Source organism: Oncorhynchus keta, chromosome 34 (assembly GCF_023373465.1).
Source record: "Oncorhynchus keta strain PuntledgeMale-10-30-2019 chromosome 34, Oket_V2, whole genome shotgun sequence".
In the NCBI taxonomy this organism is placed as follows: Eukaryota; Metazoa; Chordata; class Actinopteri; order Salmoniformes; family Salmonidae; genus Oncorhynchus; species Oncorhynchus keta.
This window is the reverse complement of record NC_068454.1, coordinates 13,893,052-13,912,706: the sequence shown is the minus strand read 5'-3', so window position 1 is coordinate 13,912,706 and position 19,655 is coordinate 13,893,052. Positions and strand designations below refer to the sequence as shown.

Here is a 19,655-nt window from a genome sequence, read left to right as displayed (position 1 = left end):
ATGACAGACACACAGACAAAAAAGACACAGTGATGCTCTACGGTGCTATAGGATTACAGATTACAGACACACAGACAAAAAAGACACAGTGATGCTCTACGGTGCTATAGGATTACAGATTACAGACACACAGACAAAAAAGACACAGTGATGCTCTACGGTGCTATAGGATTACAGATTACAGACAGAAAGACACAGTGATGCTCTACGGTGCTATAGGATTACAGATTACAGACAGAACGACACAGTGATGCGCTACGGTGCTATAGGATTACAGATTACAGACAGAAAGACACAGTGATGCTCTACGGTGCTATAGGATTAGAGATTACAGACAGAAAGACACAGTGATGCTCTACGGTGCTATAGGATTACAGATTACAGACAGAAAGACACAGTGATGCTCTACGGTGCTATAAGATTACAGATTACAGACAGAGAGACACAGTGATGCTCTACGGTGCTATAAAATTACAGATTACAGCAGAAAGACACAGTGACGCTCTACGGTGCTATAGGATTACAGATTACTGACAGAAAGACACAGTGATGCTCTATGGTGCTATAAAATTACAGATTACAGACAGAAAGACACAGTGATGCTCTACGGTGCTATAGGATTACAGATTACAGACAGAAAAAGCGTCTGCTAAATGACTTAAATGTAATGTAAATGTAGAAAGACACAGTGATGCGCTACGGTGCTATAGGATTAGAGATTACAGACAGAAAGACACAGTGATGCTCTACGGTGCTATAGGATTACAGATTACAGACAGAAAGACACAGTGATGCTCTACGGTGCTATAGGATTACAGATTACAGACAGAAAGACACAGTGATGCTCTACGGTGCTATAGGATTACAGATTACAGACAGAAAGACACAGTGATGCTCTACGGTGCTATAGGATTACAGATTACAGACAGAAAGACACAGTGATGCTCTACGGTGCTATAGGATTACAGATTACAGACAGAAAGACACAGTGATGCTCTACGGTGCTATAGGATTACAGATTACAGACAGAAAGACACAGTGATGCTCTACGGTGCTATAGGATTACAGATTACAGACAGAAAGACACAGTGATGCTCTATGGTGCTATAGGATTACAGATTACAGACAGAAAGACACAGTGATGCTCTATGGTGCTATAGGATTACAGATAACAGACACACAGAATTCAGGGACAGAAATAGAGAAGTAGTCTTGATGGAAAATTCTCCTACAGACTTTTGCATATTTCATGTTAGAAACCAGCCGGGCAGACTTTCTAGGGCCACAACAACCAACCCTGTCTATTTCCATGATGTCACTTCAAACCGCTAAGCAAGGCTTGGCTCATGGTTCCCAAGGCTCAGATGGTTGAAGCTTGGTGATAGCTACATGGGCCACATATTTATACTGAACATAATGTATGTGGTACCTGTAAAATACCTGATCTGAGCCTCACTAACGTACTATATGACAGTGTGGAGATGAAAGGATTATTCTACACCTGCATTGCTTGCTGTTTGGGGTTTCAGGCTGGGTTTCTGTAACAGCACTTTGAGATATCAGCTGATGTATGAAGGGCTTTATAAATACATTTTATTTTATTTGAGTAGTTGGGGTCAATTCGGAATTTCTGAATTGAATTGAATTCAACCCACTCATTTCAATGAATACACACCCCACAGGAAGCAATTATCCCGACTAACTGGTGCCCCCCCCCACCATCTGCCAACCCCTCTTTTACGCTACTGCTACTCTCTGTTTATCATATATGCAGTCACTTTAACCATATCTACATATACATGCTATACCTCAATCAGCCAGACTAACCACTTCTGTTATTTTATCCTGTCTTTTTCCTCTTTACTTATCTATTGTTCATCTATTTCTTACTTAAAACTTGCATTGTTGGCTAGGGAATGTAAGTAAGCATTTCACTCTAAGGTGAACCTGTTGTATTCGGCGCACGTGATAAATAAACTGATTTGATTTTAATTTAATTTGAATTAAAGGAAATATAGTTTCATTTAAAGCAATTCAAAGAAATTCAACTGAGACATGAAGCACGAATGTCTCATTCTTTTGACAAAATTTTTACTAAAAGCATCTGCCACTTATTACTGCAAATAATACAGATACCATTTCAAATATTATTGTCACAGTATTTTTTTTGCATTTTTGTCACAAGATTAGGTTGTCCCCTTACATCCTGTAATGATGCATTCTGGGATGTTATATTTATTTGTTTTTAATGACATGTAAGAGAATTATTAATTATTATAAACCTACAAAAGAATCTTAGAATATTTCCAGACTACTGTAATGATTGAAAATGCATTTAAAGAGAATGAATCTTCCCCCCCCAAAATTATAATGTTTCATCCAAAAGTTTTACAAAGTATTGCTCACCATATGTCAACATGTACTGAACATGTAATGTTCTAAAGTTTGGGGTCATTTTCCATGAAAACATACATGATATGAGTTGCAAAATCAATAGGAAATATAGTCAAGATGTTGACAAGGTTATAAACAATGATTTTTAATTTAAATAATAAGTGTGTCCTTCAAACTTTGCTTTCATCAAAGAATCCTCAGAAATTACAGCCCTGCAGACCTTTGGCATTCTAGTTGTCAATTTGTTGAGGAAATCTGAAGAGATTTCACACCATGCTTCCTGAAGCACCTCACACAAATTGGATTGGCTTGATGGCACTTCTTACGTACCATACGGTCAAGCTGCTTCCACAACAGCTCAATAGGGTTGAGATCCGGGACTGTGCTGGAGTTGCCTCTTCACTGTTGACGTTGAGACTGGTGTTTCGCTGTTACTATTTAATGAAGCTGCCAGTTGAGGACTTGTGAGGCGTCTGTTTCTCAAACTAGACACTCTAATGTGCTTTTCCTCTTGCTCAGTTGTGTACCGGGGCCACCCACTCCTCTTCCTATCTGGTTAGAGCCAGTTTGCACTATTCTGTGAAGGGAGTAGTACACAAGCGTTGTACGAGATCTTCATTTTCTAGGCAATTTAACGAATAGACTGACGAGTTTCAGAAGAAAGTTCTTTGTTTCTGGCCATGTTGAGCCTGTAATCGAACCCACAAATGCTGATGCTCCAGATACTCAACTAGTCTAAAGAAGGACCGTTTTATTGCTTCTTTAATCAGGACAACAGTTTTCAGCGGTGCTAACATAATTGCAAAAGGGTTTTCTAATGATCAATTAGCCTTTTAAAATGATAAACTTGGATTAGCTAACACAACGTGCCATTGGAACACAGGAGGGATGGTTGCTGATAATGGACCTCTGTACGCCTATGTAGATATTCCATTAAAAAGACAGCCGTTTCCAGCTACAATAGTCGTTGACAACATTAACAATGTCTACACTGTATTTCTGATCAATTTGATGTTATTTTAATGGACAAAACATTTGCTTTTCTTTCAAAAACAAAGACATTTCTGAGTGACCCCAAACTTTTGAACTGTAGTGCATGTATAGTGATTAACTTGTAAAAACAAAGGAGGAAGGGAAGTGCTGCTAAGGTACACAATAAATCAAATCAAATCAAATCAAATTTTATTTGTCACATACACATGGTTAGCAGATGTTAATGTGAGTGTAGCGAAATGCTTGTGCTTCTAGTTCCGACAATGCAGTGATAACCAACAAGTAATCTAACTAACAATTCCAAAACTACTGTCTTATACACAGTGTAAGGGGATAAAGAATATGTACATAAGGATATATGAATGAGTGATGGTACAGAGCAGCATACAGTAGATGGTATCGAGTACAGTATATACATATGAGATGAGTATGTAGACAAAGTAAACAAAGTGGCATAGTTAAAGTGGCTAGTGATACATGTATTACATAAGGATGCAGTCGATGATGTAGAGTACAGTATATACGTATGCATATGAGATGAATAATGTAGGGTAAGTAACATTATATAAGGTAGCATTGTTTAAAGTGGCTAGTGATATATTTACATCATTTCCCATCAATCCCATTATTAAAGTGGCTGGAGTTGGGTCAGTGTCAATGACAGTGTGTTGGCAGCAGCCACTCAATGTTAGTGGTGGCTGTTTAACAGTCTGATGGCCTTGAGATAGAAGCTGTTTTTCAGTCTCTCGGTCCCAGCTTTGATGCACCTGTACTGACCTCGCCTTCTGGATGATAACGGGGTGAACAGGCAGTGGTTCGGGTGGTTGATGTCCTTGATGATCTTTATGGCCTTCCTGTAACATCGGGTGGTGTAGGTGTCCTGGAGGGCAGGTAGTTTGCCCCCGGTGATGCGTTGTGCAGACCTCACTACCCTCTGGAGAGCCTTACGGTTGAGGGCGGAGCAGTTGCCGTACCAGGCGGTGATACAGCCCGCCAGGATGCTCTCGATTGTGCATCTGTAGAAGTTTGTGAGTGCTTTTGGTGACAAGCCAAATTTCTTCAGCCTCCTGAGGTTGAAGAGGCGCTGCTGCGCCTTCTTCACGACGCTGTCAGTGTGAGTGGACCAATTCAGTTTGTCTGTGATGTGTATGCCGAGGAACTTAAAACTTGCTACCCTCTCCACTACTGTTCCATCGATGTGGATAGGGGGGTGTTCCCTCTGCTGTTTCCTGAAGTCCACAATCATCTCCTTAGTTTTGTTGACGTTGAGTGTGAGGTTATTTTCCTGGCACCACACTCCGAGGGCCCTCACCTCCTCCCTGTAGGCCGTCTCGTCGTTGTTGGTAATCAAGCCTACCACTGTTGTGTCGTCCGCAAACTTGATGATTGAGTTGGAGGCGTGCGTGGCCACGCAGTCGTGGGTGAACAGGGAGTACAGGAGAGGGCTCAGAACGCACCCTTGTGGGGCCCCCGTGTTGAGGATCAGCGGGGAGGAGATGTTGTTGCCTACCCTCACCACCTGGGGCAGCCCGTCAGGAAGTCCAGTACCCAGTTGCACAGGGCGGGGTCGAGACCCAGGGTCTCGAGCTTGATGACGAGCTTGGAGGGTACTATGGTGTTGAATGCCGAGCTGTAGTCAATGAACAGCATTCTCACATAGGTATTCCTCTTGTCCAGGTGGGTTAGGGCAGTGTGCAGTGTGGTTGAGATTGCATCGTCTGGACCTATTTGGGCGGTAGGCAAATTGGAGTGGGTCTAGGATGTCAGGTAGGGTGGAGGTGATATGGTCCTTGACTAGTCTCTCAAAGCACTTCATGATGACGGAAGTGAGTGCTACGGGGCGGAAGTCATTTAGCTCAGTTACCTTAGCTTTCTTGGGAACAGGAACAATGGTGGCCCTCTTGAAGCATGTGGGAACAGCAGACTGGTATAGGGATTGATTGAATATGTCCGTAAACACACCGGCCAGCTGGTCTGCGCATGCTCTGAGGGGGCGGCTGGGGATGCCGTCTGGGCCTGCAGCCTTGCGAGGGTTAACACGTTTAAATGTCTTACTCACCTCGGCTGCAGTGAAGGAGAGACCGCATGTTTTCGTTGCAGGCCGTGTCAGTTGCACTGTATTGTCCTCAAAGCGGGCAAAAAAGTTATTTAGTCTGCCTGGGAGCAAGACATCCTGGTCCGTGACTGGGCTGGGTTTCTTCTTGTAGTCCGTGATTGACTGTAGACCCTGCCACATGCCTCTTGTGTCTGAGCCATTGAATTGAGATTCCACTTTGTCTCTGTACTGACGCTTAGCTTGTTTAATAGCCTTGCGGAGGGAATAGCTGCATTGTTTATATTCGGACATGTTACCAGACACCTTGCCCTGATTAAAAGCAGTGGTTCGCGCTTTCAGTTTCACGCGAATGCTGCCATCAATCCACGGTTTCTGGTTAGGGAATGTTTTTATCGTTGCTATGGGAACGACATCTTCGACGCACATTCTAATGAACTCGCACACCGAATCAGCGTATTCGTCAATATTTTTATCTGACGCAATACGAAACATGTCCCAGTCCACGTGATGGAAGCAGTCTTGGAGTGTGGAGTCAGCTTGGTCGGACCAGCGTTGGAGAGACCTTAGCGTGGGAGCCTCTTGTTTTAGTTTCTGCCTGTAGGCAGGGATCAGCAGAATGGAGTCGTGGTCAGCTTTTCCGAAATGGGGGCGGGGCAGGGCCTTATATGCGTCGCGGAAGTTAGAGTAACAATGATCCAAGGTTTTACCACCCCTGGTTGCGCAATCGATATGCTGATAAAATTTAGGGAGTCAAATCAAATCAAATCAAATTTATTTATATAGCCCTTCGTACATCAGCTGATATCTCAACTGTGCTGTACAGAAACCCAGCCTAAAACCCCAAACAGCAAACAATGCAGGTGTAAAAGCACGGTGGCTAGGAAAAACTCCCTAGAAAGGCCAAAACCTAGGAAGAAACCTAGAGAGGAACCGGGCTATGTGGGGTGGCCAGTCCTCTTCTGGCTGTGCCGGGTAGAGATTATAACAGAACATGACCAAGATGTTCAAATGTTCATAAATGACCAGCATGGTCGAATAATAATAAGGCAGAACAGTTGAAACTGGAGCAGCAGCACAGTCAGGTGGACTGGGGACAGCAAGGAGCCATCATGTCAGGTAGTCCTGGGGCACGGGAGTCTTGTTTTCAGATTAGCTTTGTTAAAATCCCCAGCTACAATGAATGCAGCCTCCGGATAAATGGTTTCCAGTTTGCAAAGAGTTAAATAAAGCTTGTTCAGAGCCATCGATGTGTCTGCTTGGGGGATATATACGGCTGTGATTATAATCGAAGAGAATTCTCTTGGAAGATAATGCGGTCTACATTTGATTGTGAGGAATTCTAAATCAGGTGAACAGAAGGATTTGAGTTCCTGTATGTTTCCTTCATCACACCATGTCTCGTTAGTCATGAGGCATATGCCCCCGCCACTCTTCTTACCAGAAAGATGTTTGTTTCTGTTGGCGCGATGCGTGGAGAAACCCGTTGGCTGCACCGCATCGGATAGCGTCTTCCCAGTAAGCCATGTTTCCGTGAAGCAGAGAACGTTGCAGTCTCTGATGTCCCTCTGGAATGCCACCCTTGCTCGGATTTCGTCAACCTTGTTGTCAAGAGACTGGACATTGGCAAGAAGAATGCTGGGGAGTGGTGCGCGATGTGCCCTTTTTCGGAGTCTGACCAGAATACTGCCTCGTTTCCCTCTTTTTCGGAGTCGTTTTCTTAGGTCGCTGCATGCGATCCATTCCGTTGTCCTGTTTGTAAGGCAGAACACAGGATCCGCGTCGCGGAAAACATATTCTTGGTCGTACTGATGGTGAGTTGACGCTGATCTTATATTCAGTAGTTCTTCTCGACTGTATGTAATGAAACCTAAGATGACCTGGGGTACTAATGTAAGAAATAACACGTAAAAAAACAAAAAACTGCATAGTTTCCTAGGAACGCGAAGCGAGGCGGCCATCTCTGTCGGCGCCGGAAGAGGGCGTAGATTTTGGTAGACAGAAGCTGCTAAGGTACACAATAGTAGATTTTGGTAGACAGAAGCTGCTAAGGTACACAATAGTAGATTTTGGTAGACAGAAGCTGCTAAGGTACACAATACTAGGTTTTAGTAGACAGAAGCTGCTAAGGTACATAATACTAGGTTTTGGTAGACAGAAGCTGCTAAGGTACACAATACTAGGTTCTGGTAGACAGAAGCTGCTAAGGTACACAATACTAGGTTTTAGTAGACAGAAGCTGCTAAGGTACACAATACTAGGTTCTGGTAGACAGAAGCTGCTAAGGTACACAATACTAGGTTTTAGTAGACAGAAGCTGCTAAGGTACACAATACTAGGTTTTGGTAGACAGAAGCTGCTAAGGTACACAATACTAGGTTTTAGTAGACAGAAGCTGCTAAGGTACACAATACTAGGTTTTAGTAGACAGAAGCTGCTAAGGTACACAATACTAGGTTCTGGTAGACAGAAGCTGCTAAGGTACACAATACTAGGTTTTAGTAGACAGAAGCTGCTAAGGTACACAATACTAGGTTTTAGTATGCCAAACCTTCCCTTACATCAGTTTAAGGGTAGGACCACTACAGTTACGTAACATTGATATTTTCTGAAGAAGAGTATACCTCCCTTTCTCTTCCCCATATCCATTCATCCCATTCCCTCTACAGATAAAGTGAGAATTTTCATTGAAAGAGACATAAGGTATACTCTACGATGTCCAGAGCTTGCTGGTTTTCTGTTCTACCTGATAGTTAATTGCACACACCTGGTGTCCCAGGTCTATGTCAGTCCCTGATTAGATGGAAAAAATGAAAATAAACGCAGTGGAAGTAGCATGGAGGTTCCAGAGTTGAGTTAGAGGGTTCTAGAGCAACAAGGTCACAGAATCTCACGGCAAACAGAGAGATGGAAGGGGAGCTACAGTGAACATAGACAGTCTTTTCTGTGAGCTTCCTGGGTGTGTGTGTTCCTGCCACTTCAACACTATGTCAACACAGAGACTCTCCAAACTGACACGTTATACAAAAAAATAAGCATTATCAGAGCAGCCAACTACAATATTATAAAGAACCAAAACAGCACATGATAGTCACTTCAACAATGTCCATGGTCTACTGTAAGCAACATGGGTCACACTTGATTTGTATAGTCCCATACATATGATCTGCAGATTGTGATACAGTACTATCTGTCGATAAACAGATGCTTGCTAAGGTTACGGTTAGGTTTAGAAAAGGGTTAGGGTAAGGGTTAAGGTTAGGGTAAGGTTTATGGTTAAGATAAGGGTTAAGGTTAGGGTTAGGGGATACTTAGTTGAAATGTTGTTGACAGTTACTGAACATCTACTGAACATTTACAAACCATCTACATCGGACTGTGCAGATAAAGTGTTACCTCAACATGTACACGGGTGTACAGACAGACAACCGACCAACCTAAAGACAGACAGTAAGACCAGCCAGTACCTGTCCTGTGCTCGAGCTCCAGCAAGCATGGTGATGTCATGGTACACTCTGCTCAGAGGTTATACCCAGCCAGGCTCACCTTCTCTGGGTGCTCATACTGTTAACCGTTGTTGCAGCCATATCCAGAAACACACACCATCATGTCTGTCACTTTCTGTTTCCCTCTCTGTCTCTCTCTCTCTCTACAGACACACCCCCTTACACACATATACTCTGTAAGTATTGAAGCAGTGCTGTAAAGAGTCTTAGACCCCACCCCCCCCCGGCTCTTAGTTTGGCAATGTGGGGACCGATCAGGTGACATCCTCTGCCTCAGTTTATAACTGCACAGAGTTCTCTCACACACAGCATGTATCAAAAGATGAAGCAAAAAAAACGAAATATTGAATCACATAAATTCTAACATCCTGGTTGGGTGGGAGTGTACGCCTTGTGTCTTTTACGTGGAGGAGGCTATGGATTAGTTGGCTGAGTGTGTGATTCTCTCTCTCTGTGTGTCTCTATCTCTCTGTGTGTGTCTCTGTGTCTTTATCTCTCCCTCACTGTCTCTCTCTCTCTCTCTCTCTCTCTCTCTCTCTCTCTCTCTCTCTCTCTCTCTCTCTCTCTCTCTCTCTCTCTTTTGCTGGTATTACGTCTGTTATGCAGTATGTCCAAACACTGCAAAATCAATGGTTTTAACCAATCAGGAGTATAAGTGATTCCAGGACAGGAGGGGCTTATGATTCATCCCTCCCAGTCACTACACATGCATCATCTATTAAATCCCTCTCTGTGAAGACAGCAGCACAGACATACCCCACACAACATGCTGTGACATCACAGAGAGAGGTACATACAGTATATCTCACGGTTTATGGTGCTAGGTTGGTGACATCACAAGGAATATAGTCGTGATGCAAATGTTTAGATTATGAAGCAAATGTCAACAAAAAGACATGCTTTGGTTAAGAATGTAAGGTTTGTGACATCACACAGAGAGGTTGTAAAATCGCAGAAGAGCACTACTGATAGAAATGTAGGGTGCGTTTGTAAATTCAATCTGGAGTTTCAGAGCATGCTCAGAGTGCCCTCTGGGCGTTTGTAAATTCAATCTGGAGTTTCAGAGCATGCTCAGAGTGCCCTCTGGGCGTTTGTAAATTCAATCTGGAGTTTCAGAGCATGCTCAGAGTGCCCTCTGGGCGTTTGTAAATTCAATCTGGAGTTTCAGAGCATGCTCAGAGTGCCCTCTGGGCGTTTGTAAATTCAATCTGGAGTTTCAGAGCATGCTCAGAGTGCCCTCTGGGCATTTGTAAATTCAGAGCGTTTCGCTCTCGGAGCATTCAGAGTGCACACTAGACGCTCTGGCCGAGGAGTAGGGTTGATCCGAGCCTTCTGACCTCACAGTGGAGAGTCAAGCATCCAAGCTAACTGGCTAACATTGTTATCCAGAGCGTTGGTGATTGTAACTGCTGCAGGCAACAATTTAATGACACTTTTTTTGACGACTTTTACTGACACCGGTCATATTCAACAGGTGTTGAGTGTTCGTAAATTCATCAGTTATTCTGCGCTCTGACACACTCAGGCGAGAGTGCTCTGAAATCGGAGTAGAATTACGAACGCATCCGTAATGCTAGCGGTTGTGAAATCACAAAGAGAAGGGAACATAGCTACTGGTAAACATTTCTGTGACATCATAAAGAAAAGTGGGGATCAACTCAAAATTGCTGTTTAGTGACATCACAAAGATACTCTTGGTGCATGTGCACATAATGCCACTTTTAGGAAAGCCAGCTTGTGACATCACAAAGAGAGCAGCGATGTCTGTGATTGCTGTATGAGCCTATCACCCACCCAGACAGGCCAGGCTGTCTGCCCACTGTGTGGCTCAGCGGCTGATAACAGATATTGATGAAGAAGTATTGAGTGACTGATCACAGGAGCGAGACAAACGCTTCTTCCTTTTATCGTGGGACTTCAAAGCTGAAACCTAAGCTGAGGAAAAGAAGTAGAGACGACAGAGGAACAGGAACACCAGAAGTTAGAAAGGTGGGTTTCTGAAGGTTGGAAACTTCACGAGACTGAAACACGTTAATTAAATACCATATACACCCTTGTAATTGTCACTTTCTGTGACATCGGGTTTCTTCCCTGGCTGCTGGTTGGTTGGTTACTTATGCCCTGAGGTGATTGGACAGTCCCAGTGTTAGTCAAGCAGCTGCTGATACACAGACTTAGTAACAGCTCTCATCCATCCATCTTGCATACTTAGCATGGTGCCCTCTGACACACCAAGATACACAGTCATCACGCCCCTGGCAGGTCCCACAAAGATATCATATCAATGTCCAGTACAATACATCATCAAACCTTCAGGGTGCAGGCCATAGGTGTGGCTGGCAGCAGGTACAGTTGAAGCAGGAACTTTACATACACTTAGCTTGGACTCATTAAAACTAGTTTTTCAACCACTTCACAAATTTCTTGTTAACAAACTATAGTTTTGTCAAGTTGGTTAGGACATCTACTTTGTGCATGACACAAGTAATTTTTCCAACAATTGTTTACAGACAGATTATTTCACTTATAATTCACTGTGTCACAATTCCAGTGGGTCAGAAGTTTACATATACTAAATTGAATGTGCTTTTAAACAGCTTGGAAAATTCCAGAAAAGGATGTCATGGCTTTAGAAGCTTCTGATAGGCTAATTGACATCATTTGAGTCAATTGGAGGTGTACCTGTGGATGCATTTCAAGACCTACCTTCAAACTCAGTGCTTATTTGCTTGACATCATGGGAAAATCAAAAGAAATCAGCCAAGACCTCAGAAACAAATTGGAGACCTCTGGTTCATCCTAGGGAACAATTTTCAAACGCCTGAAGGTACTACGTTCATCAGTACAAACAATAGTACGCAAGTATAAACACCATGGGACCTGGCAGCTGTCATACCACTCAGGAAGGAGACGCCTTCTGTCTTCTAGAGATGAACAAACTTTGGTGCGAAGTGCAAATCAGTCCCAGAACAACAGCAAAGGACCTTGTGAAGATGCTGGAGGAAACAGGTACAATAGTATCTATATCCACAGTAAAACGAGTCCTATATTGACATAACCTGAAAGGACGCTCAGCAAGGAAGAAACAACTGCTCCAAAACCGCCATAAAAAAGCCAGACTACGGTTTGCAACTGCACATGGGGACAAAGATCGTACTTCTTGGAGAAATGTCCTCTGGTCTGATGAAAGAAAAATATAATTGTTTGGCCATAATGACCATCATTATGTTTGGAGGAAAAAGGGGGAGGCAAGCCGAAGTTCACCATCACAACCGTGAAGCACAGGGGTGGCAGCATCATGTTGTGGGGGTGCTTTACTGCAGGAGGGACTGGTGCACTTCACAAAATAGATGGCATCATGAGGGGGAACATTATGTGGACATATTGAAGCAACATCTCAAGACATCAGACAGGAAGTTAAAGCTTTGTCGCAAATGGGTCTTCCATATGGACAATGACACCAAGCATACTTCCAAAGTTGTGGCAAAATGGCTTACGGACAACAAAGTGTGTGCGAGCAAGGAGGCCTACAAACCTGTCTCAGTTACACCAGCTCTGTCAGGAGGAATGGGCAAACATTCACCCAATTTATTGTGGGAAGTTTGTGGAAGGCTACCCAAAACGTTTGACCCAAGTTAAACAATTTAAAGGCAATGCTACCAAATACTAATTGAGTGTATGTACACTTCTGACCCACTAGGAATGTGATGAAATACGTAGAATGTATGCACACATGACTGTAAATCGCTTTGGATAAAAGCGTCAGCTAAATGGCATATATATATATATATATATATATATATATATATGAAATAATTAATAACTGAAATAAATCATTCTCTCTGCTATTATTCTGACATTTCACATTCTTAAAATAAAGTGGTGATCCTAACCGACCTAAAAGAGGGAATTTTTACTAGGATTAAATGTCAGGAATTGTGAAAAACTAAGTTTCAATGTATTTGGCCACGGTGTATGTAAACTTCCGATTTCAACTGTATATCAGGTGTTGATTCCCACCAGGAATACAGAGCGTAGATATATATAAATAAATATAACATAAAGATAGATTCTATCTCTGGACACAGGAACCATCAGAGGTCCTGGATCTCTGTCTCCACCATCTATCTCCACCATCTATCTCCACCTCTCTGTCTCCACCATCTGTCTCCACCTCTCTGTCTCCACCTCTCTGTCTCCACCATCTATCTCCACCTCTCTGTCTCCACCATCTATCTCCACCTCTCTGTCTCCACCATCTATCTCCACCTCTCTGTCTCCACCATCTATCTCCACCTCTCTGTCTCCACCATCTATCTCCACCTCTCTGTCTCCACTTCTCTGTCTCCACTTCTCTGTCTCCACCTCTCTGTCTCCACCTCTCTGTCTCCACCTCTCTGTCTCCACCTCTCTGCCTCTAGGAACATCAGCCAGTATCGGTGATAATGTCACAATGACACAGTAACACAGGAGGATGATGTGGCAAAAAGAGTAGATTTCTGACAAATGCTGTTTTTGAGGCAGGTTTGGTTTAAAGGAATTATTTTCGTGAGCCATAGTACAGAAGGAGAATTAGAGTCACATGTCACTCTCTCTTTAGGTGGTCTGAATGGGCCAGACCCTGGTTCAGGCCTCCCCGAAGACAATCAGATAAGACCACATCCTCACTACACAGGAAATCAAACATCTGTCCACTAATAGCCCACATCCATTATGTGTTTATGTGTGTTGCTCTGACTAATTTTCTTCAGAACGAGGAGTACATTTGAAAATAGACGTTTCTGTTATTGTAACCCAGGAACTATGCGTGCGCGCGCACACACACACACACACACACACACACACACACACACACACACACACACACACACACACACACACACACACACACACACACACACACACACACACACACACACACACACACACACACACACACACACACACACACACACACACACACACACACACACCCAGGCTAAACCTGGGTTTACTGTACAGCTCATGTTTGTGTGTGAGGAGTCAAACATTAGTGGGTCAGTCACACTAATGATCTTTCCATGACAGACTGACCAGGTGAATCCAGGTGAAAGCTATGGTCCCTTATTGATGTCACTTGTTAAGTCCACTTCAAATCAGTGTAGATGAAGGGGAGGAGACAGGTTAAAGAATGATCTTTAATCCTCGTGACAACAGACATGGATTGTGTATGTGTGAGGGTGAATGGACAAGACAAAAGATTGAAGTGCATTTGAACGGGGTGTGGAAGGAGTATGGTACACAGTATTAAATGAACCCATTGTTTCACAGCATCTGGTTCCTCTTCTGTATGGTCATGTTGATTTGATCCTGTTCCTCTTTCCATGGCTTCCTCATGTATAGATTTGACAACATCATGACTAAGTCCTAAATCACAGGATCACACACTTATCCCCACATATGGCACAACTATTGACCCAGGACTCAAGTAGTGTTCAAAAGTAGTGTTCTAAAGTAGTGTTCTAAAGTAGTGCACTACACTACCGGTCAAAAGTTTTAGGACACCTACTCATTCAAGGGTTTTTCTTTATTTGTACTATTTTCTACATTGTACAATAATAGTGAAGACATCAAAACTATGAAATAACACATATGGAATCATGTAGTAACCAAAAAAGTGTTAAACAAATCAAAATATATTTTATATTTCAGATTCTTCAAATAGCCACCCTTTGCCTTGATGACAGCTTTGCACACTCTTGACATTCTCTCAACCAGCTTCTCCTGGAATGCCTTTCCAACAGTTTTGAAGAGTTCCCAACTATGCTGAACACTTGTTGGCTGTTTTTTCTTCACTCTGTGGTCCGACTCATCCCAAACCATCTCAATTGGGTTGAGGTCAGGGTATTGTGGAGGGCAGGTCATCTGATGCAGCACTCCATCACTCTCCTTCTTGGTCAAATAGCCCTTACACAGCCTGGAGGTGTATTGGGTCATTGTCCTGTTGAAAAACAAATGATAGTCTCACTAAGCCCAAACCAGATGGGATGGCGTATTGCTGCAGAATGCTGTGGTAGCCATGCTGGTTAAGTGTGCCTTAAATTCTAAATAAATCTCTGACAGTGTCACCAGCAAAACACCCTCACACCATCACACCTCCTTCTCCATGCTTTATGGGGCGAACCACACATGCGGAGATCAAACGTTCACCTACACTGCGTCTCACAAAGACACAGCGGTTGGAACCAAAAATCTCCAATTTGGACTCCAGACCAAAGGACAAATTTCCACTGCTCGTGTTTCTTGGCCCAAGCAAGCCTCTTCTTATTATTGGTGTCCTTTAGTAGTGGTTTCTTTGCAGCAATTTGAACATGAAGGCCTGATTCACACAGTCTCCTCTGAACAGTTGATGTGGAGATGTGTGTTACTTGCACTCTGTGAAGCATTTATTTGGGCTGCAATTTCTGAGGCTGGTAACTCTAATGAATGAACTTATCCTCTGCAGCAGAGGTAACTCTGGGTCCTTTCCTGTGGCGGTCTTCATGAGAGACAGGTAACTCTAATGAATGAACTTATCCTCTGCAGCAGAGGTAACTCTGGGTCCTTTCCTGTGGCGGTCTTCATGAGAGACAGGTAACTCTAATGAATGAACTTATCCTCTGCAGCAGAGGTAACTCTGGGTCCTTTCCTGTGGCGGTCTTCATGAGAGACAGGTAACTCTAATGAATGAACTTATCCTCTGCAGCAGAGGTAACTCTGGGTCCTTTCCTGTGGCGGTCTTCATGAGAGACAGGTAACTCTAATGAATGAACTTATCCTCTGCAGCAGAGGTAACTCTGGGTCCTTTCCTGTGGCGGTCTTCATGAGAGACAGGTAACTCTAATGAATGAACTTATCCTCTGCAGCAGAGGTAACTCTGGGTCCTTTCCTGTGGCGGTCTTCATGAGAGACAGGTAACTCTAATGAATGAACTTATCCTCTGCAGCAGAGGTAACTCTGGGTCCTTTCCTGTGGCGGTCTTCATGAGAGACAGGTAACTCTGGGTCCTTTCCTGTGGCGGTCTTCATGAGAGACAGGTAACTCTGGGTCTTCCTGTGGCGGTCTTCATGAGAGACAGGTAACTCTGGGTCCTTTCCTGTGGCGGTCTTCATGAGAGACAGGTAACTCTGGGTCTTCCTGTGGCGGTCTTCATGAGAGACAGGTAACTCTGGGTCCTTTCCTGTGGCGGTCTTCATGAGAGACAGGTAACTCTGGGTCTTCCTGTGGCGGTCTTCATGAGAGACAGGTAACTCTGGGTCTTCCTGTGGCGGTCTTCATGAGAGCCAGTTTCATCATAGCGCTTCATGGTTTATGCGACTGCACTTGAAATGTTCCTGATTGACTGACCTTCATGCCTTAATAAAGTAATAATGAACTGTTGTTTCTCTTTGCTTATTTGAGCTGTTCTTGCCATAATATGGACTTGGTCTTTTACCAAATAGGGCTATCTTCTGTATACCACCCCTACCTTGTCACAACACAAATGACTGACTCAAACGCATGAAGAACGAAAGAAATTAAACAAATTCACTTTTAAAAAGGCACACATGTTAATTGAAATTCACTCCAGGTGACTGACTACCTCATGAAGCTGGATAAGAGAATGCCAAGAGTGTGCAAAGCTGTCATCAACGCAAAGGGTGGCTTTTTGAAGAATCTCAAATCTCAAATATATATATTTGTTGAACAATTTTTTGGTTACTACATGATTCCATATGTGTTATTCCATAGTTTTGATGTTTTCACTATTTTTCTACAATGTAGAAAATAGTACAAATAATGAAAAACCCTTGAATGAGTAGGTGTTCTAAAACTTTTGACCGGTAGTGTACATGATGAATACAAGGTTTGAGTGCTCTGGTCATGATGACACTGAAGGAATTATTAAATGCATCAATGTCAACACTGGATTTCCATAGCCACAGTGGACAGATAAAATACATCTGGACATTTCCTTGTCATCCACAACACAGAGTCTGTAGAGAGGGATTCAAATGAGATGGGAGAGAGAAAAAACAAGAGGGAGAAAATAGATCCTTCACATAAAGACTGATCACAGCCAAAACAGAGAGAGGAATAGAGAGATTTAGTCGACCAGAGATAGACATACGGTCAGGGGAAAAGAGAGTTGGAAGTTAAAACGGAGAGGTGGTGAGAGAGACAGATGCCGGTGAGAGAAAGAGATCGAGATAGCAAGAGACAGAGAGAGTGAAAGAGAGAAAGGGAGAGAGAGTGAAAGAGAGAGAGACGGAGAGAGAGCTGTGCTGTAACACTCACATTGTAACCAGTAGCAGCAGCAGGAGAAACAGTGGTATCTCTCTACCTCCTCCAGAGAAATCCCAACAGACGTCCCTCTTTCCCCTCCATTGGCCTCAAATACACCTTCAACTCTCCCTCCATACTTCTGCTATTTGTCTCTCCCTCCATCCATCCTCCAGATTCCACTCTCTCTCCCCCTCCACCCATATCCTTGTATCTATCTCCGTCCCTCCCTTCATATTTTTGCCATTAACATATATCTGACAGTTCCTTCATGTGTGATTCCTACACTCTCTCCCCTGTCAACCTTGGGTCTAAACATTCACTTCTGTTCAAAAGTTTGGGGTCACTTAGATATGTCCTTGTTTTTCAAAGAAAAGCATCAAAATAGATAACATCAAATTGATCAGAAATACAGTGTAGACATTGTTAATGTAGTAAATGGAATATCTACATAGGCGTACAGAGGCCCATTATCAGCAACCATCACTCACTCCTGTGTTCCAATGGCACGTTGTGTTAGCTAATCCAAGTTTATCATTTTAAAAAGGCTAATTGATCATTATAACATCCTGCAATTATGTTAGCACAGCTGAAAACTGTTGTTCTGATTAAAGAAGCAATAACATGGTCCTTCTTTAGACTAGTTGAGTATTTGGAGCATCAGGCTTTGTGGGTTCGATTACAGGCTCAAAATGTCCAGAAACAAATACCATTCTTCTGAAACTCATCAGTCTATTCTTGTTCTGAGAAATGAAGGCTATTCCATGCGAGAAATTAAGATTTCATACAACTCTGTGTACTACTCCCTTCACAGAACAGCGCAAACTGGATCTAACCAGAATAAAAAGAGGAGTGGGAGGCCCCGGTGCACAACTGAGCAAGAGGACAAGTACATTAGACTGTCTAGTTTGAGAAACAGATGCCTCACAAGTCCTCAACTGGCAGCTTCATTAAATAGTACCCGCAAAACACCAGTCTCAACGTCAACAGTGAAGAGGCGACTCCGGGATGCTGGCCTTGTAGGCATTCCAGCAACACCATTCAAAGAAAGAGGCTATTCTATCTGTCTGTCTGTCTGTCTGTCTGTCTGTCTGTCTGTCTGTCTGTCTGTCTGTCTGTCTGTCTCTCTCCAACTATCTCAATCAAAGAGTGCATTCTTCCAAAACCATTCAAAGACCTGATTCTAAACGGACTTCTCAATGACAGATACTGTTCTGACAAAATGTAGTCATTCAGAGGCTATTGATAGATGGCTTGTTAAAAGATTCCATTCTACCACAAATGAGGCCATTCTTACCCATTCTATTTAAATTATCAAACTATTATCTGGCCCTATATACAGGCGCTGTAGTCGTAAAACAGTTAGGTCTCAAATGTTATACAAAACCAAATGAACGTGTTTGTGTGAGAGACGTGTGTTTGCTCTGTGACCCGGGGACAGGGGTGGCTGAGGTTAGTAGTGTCAGTCATAAAGACAGAGACAAGTACGCTGATCCAATGCCTCCACTATCTGGAGATGGAGAGGGAGAGGGGTGGACTACTGTGGTATTTAAGCTTTGCAATAAAGTAATGAATAATGAAGGGTGAAGAGGGAGAAAGAGAAAGAGAGTGAGAGAGGTAGTGAGTGAGAGAGGTAGTTAGTTAGTGAGAGAGGTAGTTAGTGAGAGAGGTAGTGAGTGAGAGAGGTAGTTAGTTAGTGAGAGAGGTAGTTAGTAAGAGAGGTAGTGAGTGAGAGAGAAAGATAAACTTATTTGACAAAGTCTTACTCTGTTCATGAACCTTGGAAGGAAGGTGGTGACAGTATTTTCCCCCCTTTTTCCCCCTACTCTGCAACACAGAGCTCTGAAACCCAGGGGGACATTTCAGGGTTAATACGACAGGTGGGTTTAGCAGAGATAATGGTTTTAACAGAGCTGCTGGGGGAGGAGACACATGTAGTACACACATACATCAACCCCTTCCATTTCATACAGCCCATAATGTTGACTACTGGGGAACAGAGAGAGGTTGCAATGAGCAGTGACATTTAGTGAGAGCCAGACTCAGTCACTCTCAATATCTACAAGACCTTCATGGAGAAAGAAACTGGTACACATAAACAAGAGTCGTGGAGCAAGAAACTGGTACACATAAACAAGAGTCATGGAGCAAGAAACTGGTACACATAAACAAGAGTCATGGAGAAAGAAACTGGTACACATAAACAAGAGTCATGGAGCAAGAAACTGGTACACATAAACAAGAGTCATGGAGCAAGAAACTGGTACACATAAACAAGAGTCATGGAGAAAGAAACTGGTACACATAAACAAGAGTCATGGAGCAAGAAACTGGTACACATAAACAAGAGTCATGGAGAAAGAAACTGGTACACATAAACAAGAGTCGTGGAGCAAGAAACTGGTACACATAAACAAGAGTCATGGAGA

General features: G+C 43.1%; 1 protein-coding gene across 9 annotated transcripts in view; it reads right to left on the bottom strand.

The window, feature by feature from the left end:
- Positions 1-19,655, bottom strand: part of LOC118376230 (guanine nucleotide exchange factor DBS-like) — a 113,048-nt gene that overhangs the window by 73,543 nt on the left and 19,850 nt on the right. The window contains exon 2 of one of the 9 annotated variants that reach the window (XM_052493211.1): positions 18,993-19,068. The exons of 7 other annotated variants lie outside the window; for them this stretch is intronic. Coding sequence is in view for 1 of the 2 variants with exons in the window: in XM_052493209.1 (XP_052349169.1) it covers positions 8,908-8,947 (40 nt within the window). In the remaining variant the exon portion in view is untranslated. Of the gene's footprint in view, positions 1-8,907; positions 9,084-18,992; positions 19,069-19,655 lie in introns of those variants that run through there. One more of the 9 variants, XM_052493209.1, reaches the window with a different exon arrangement.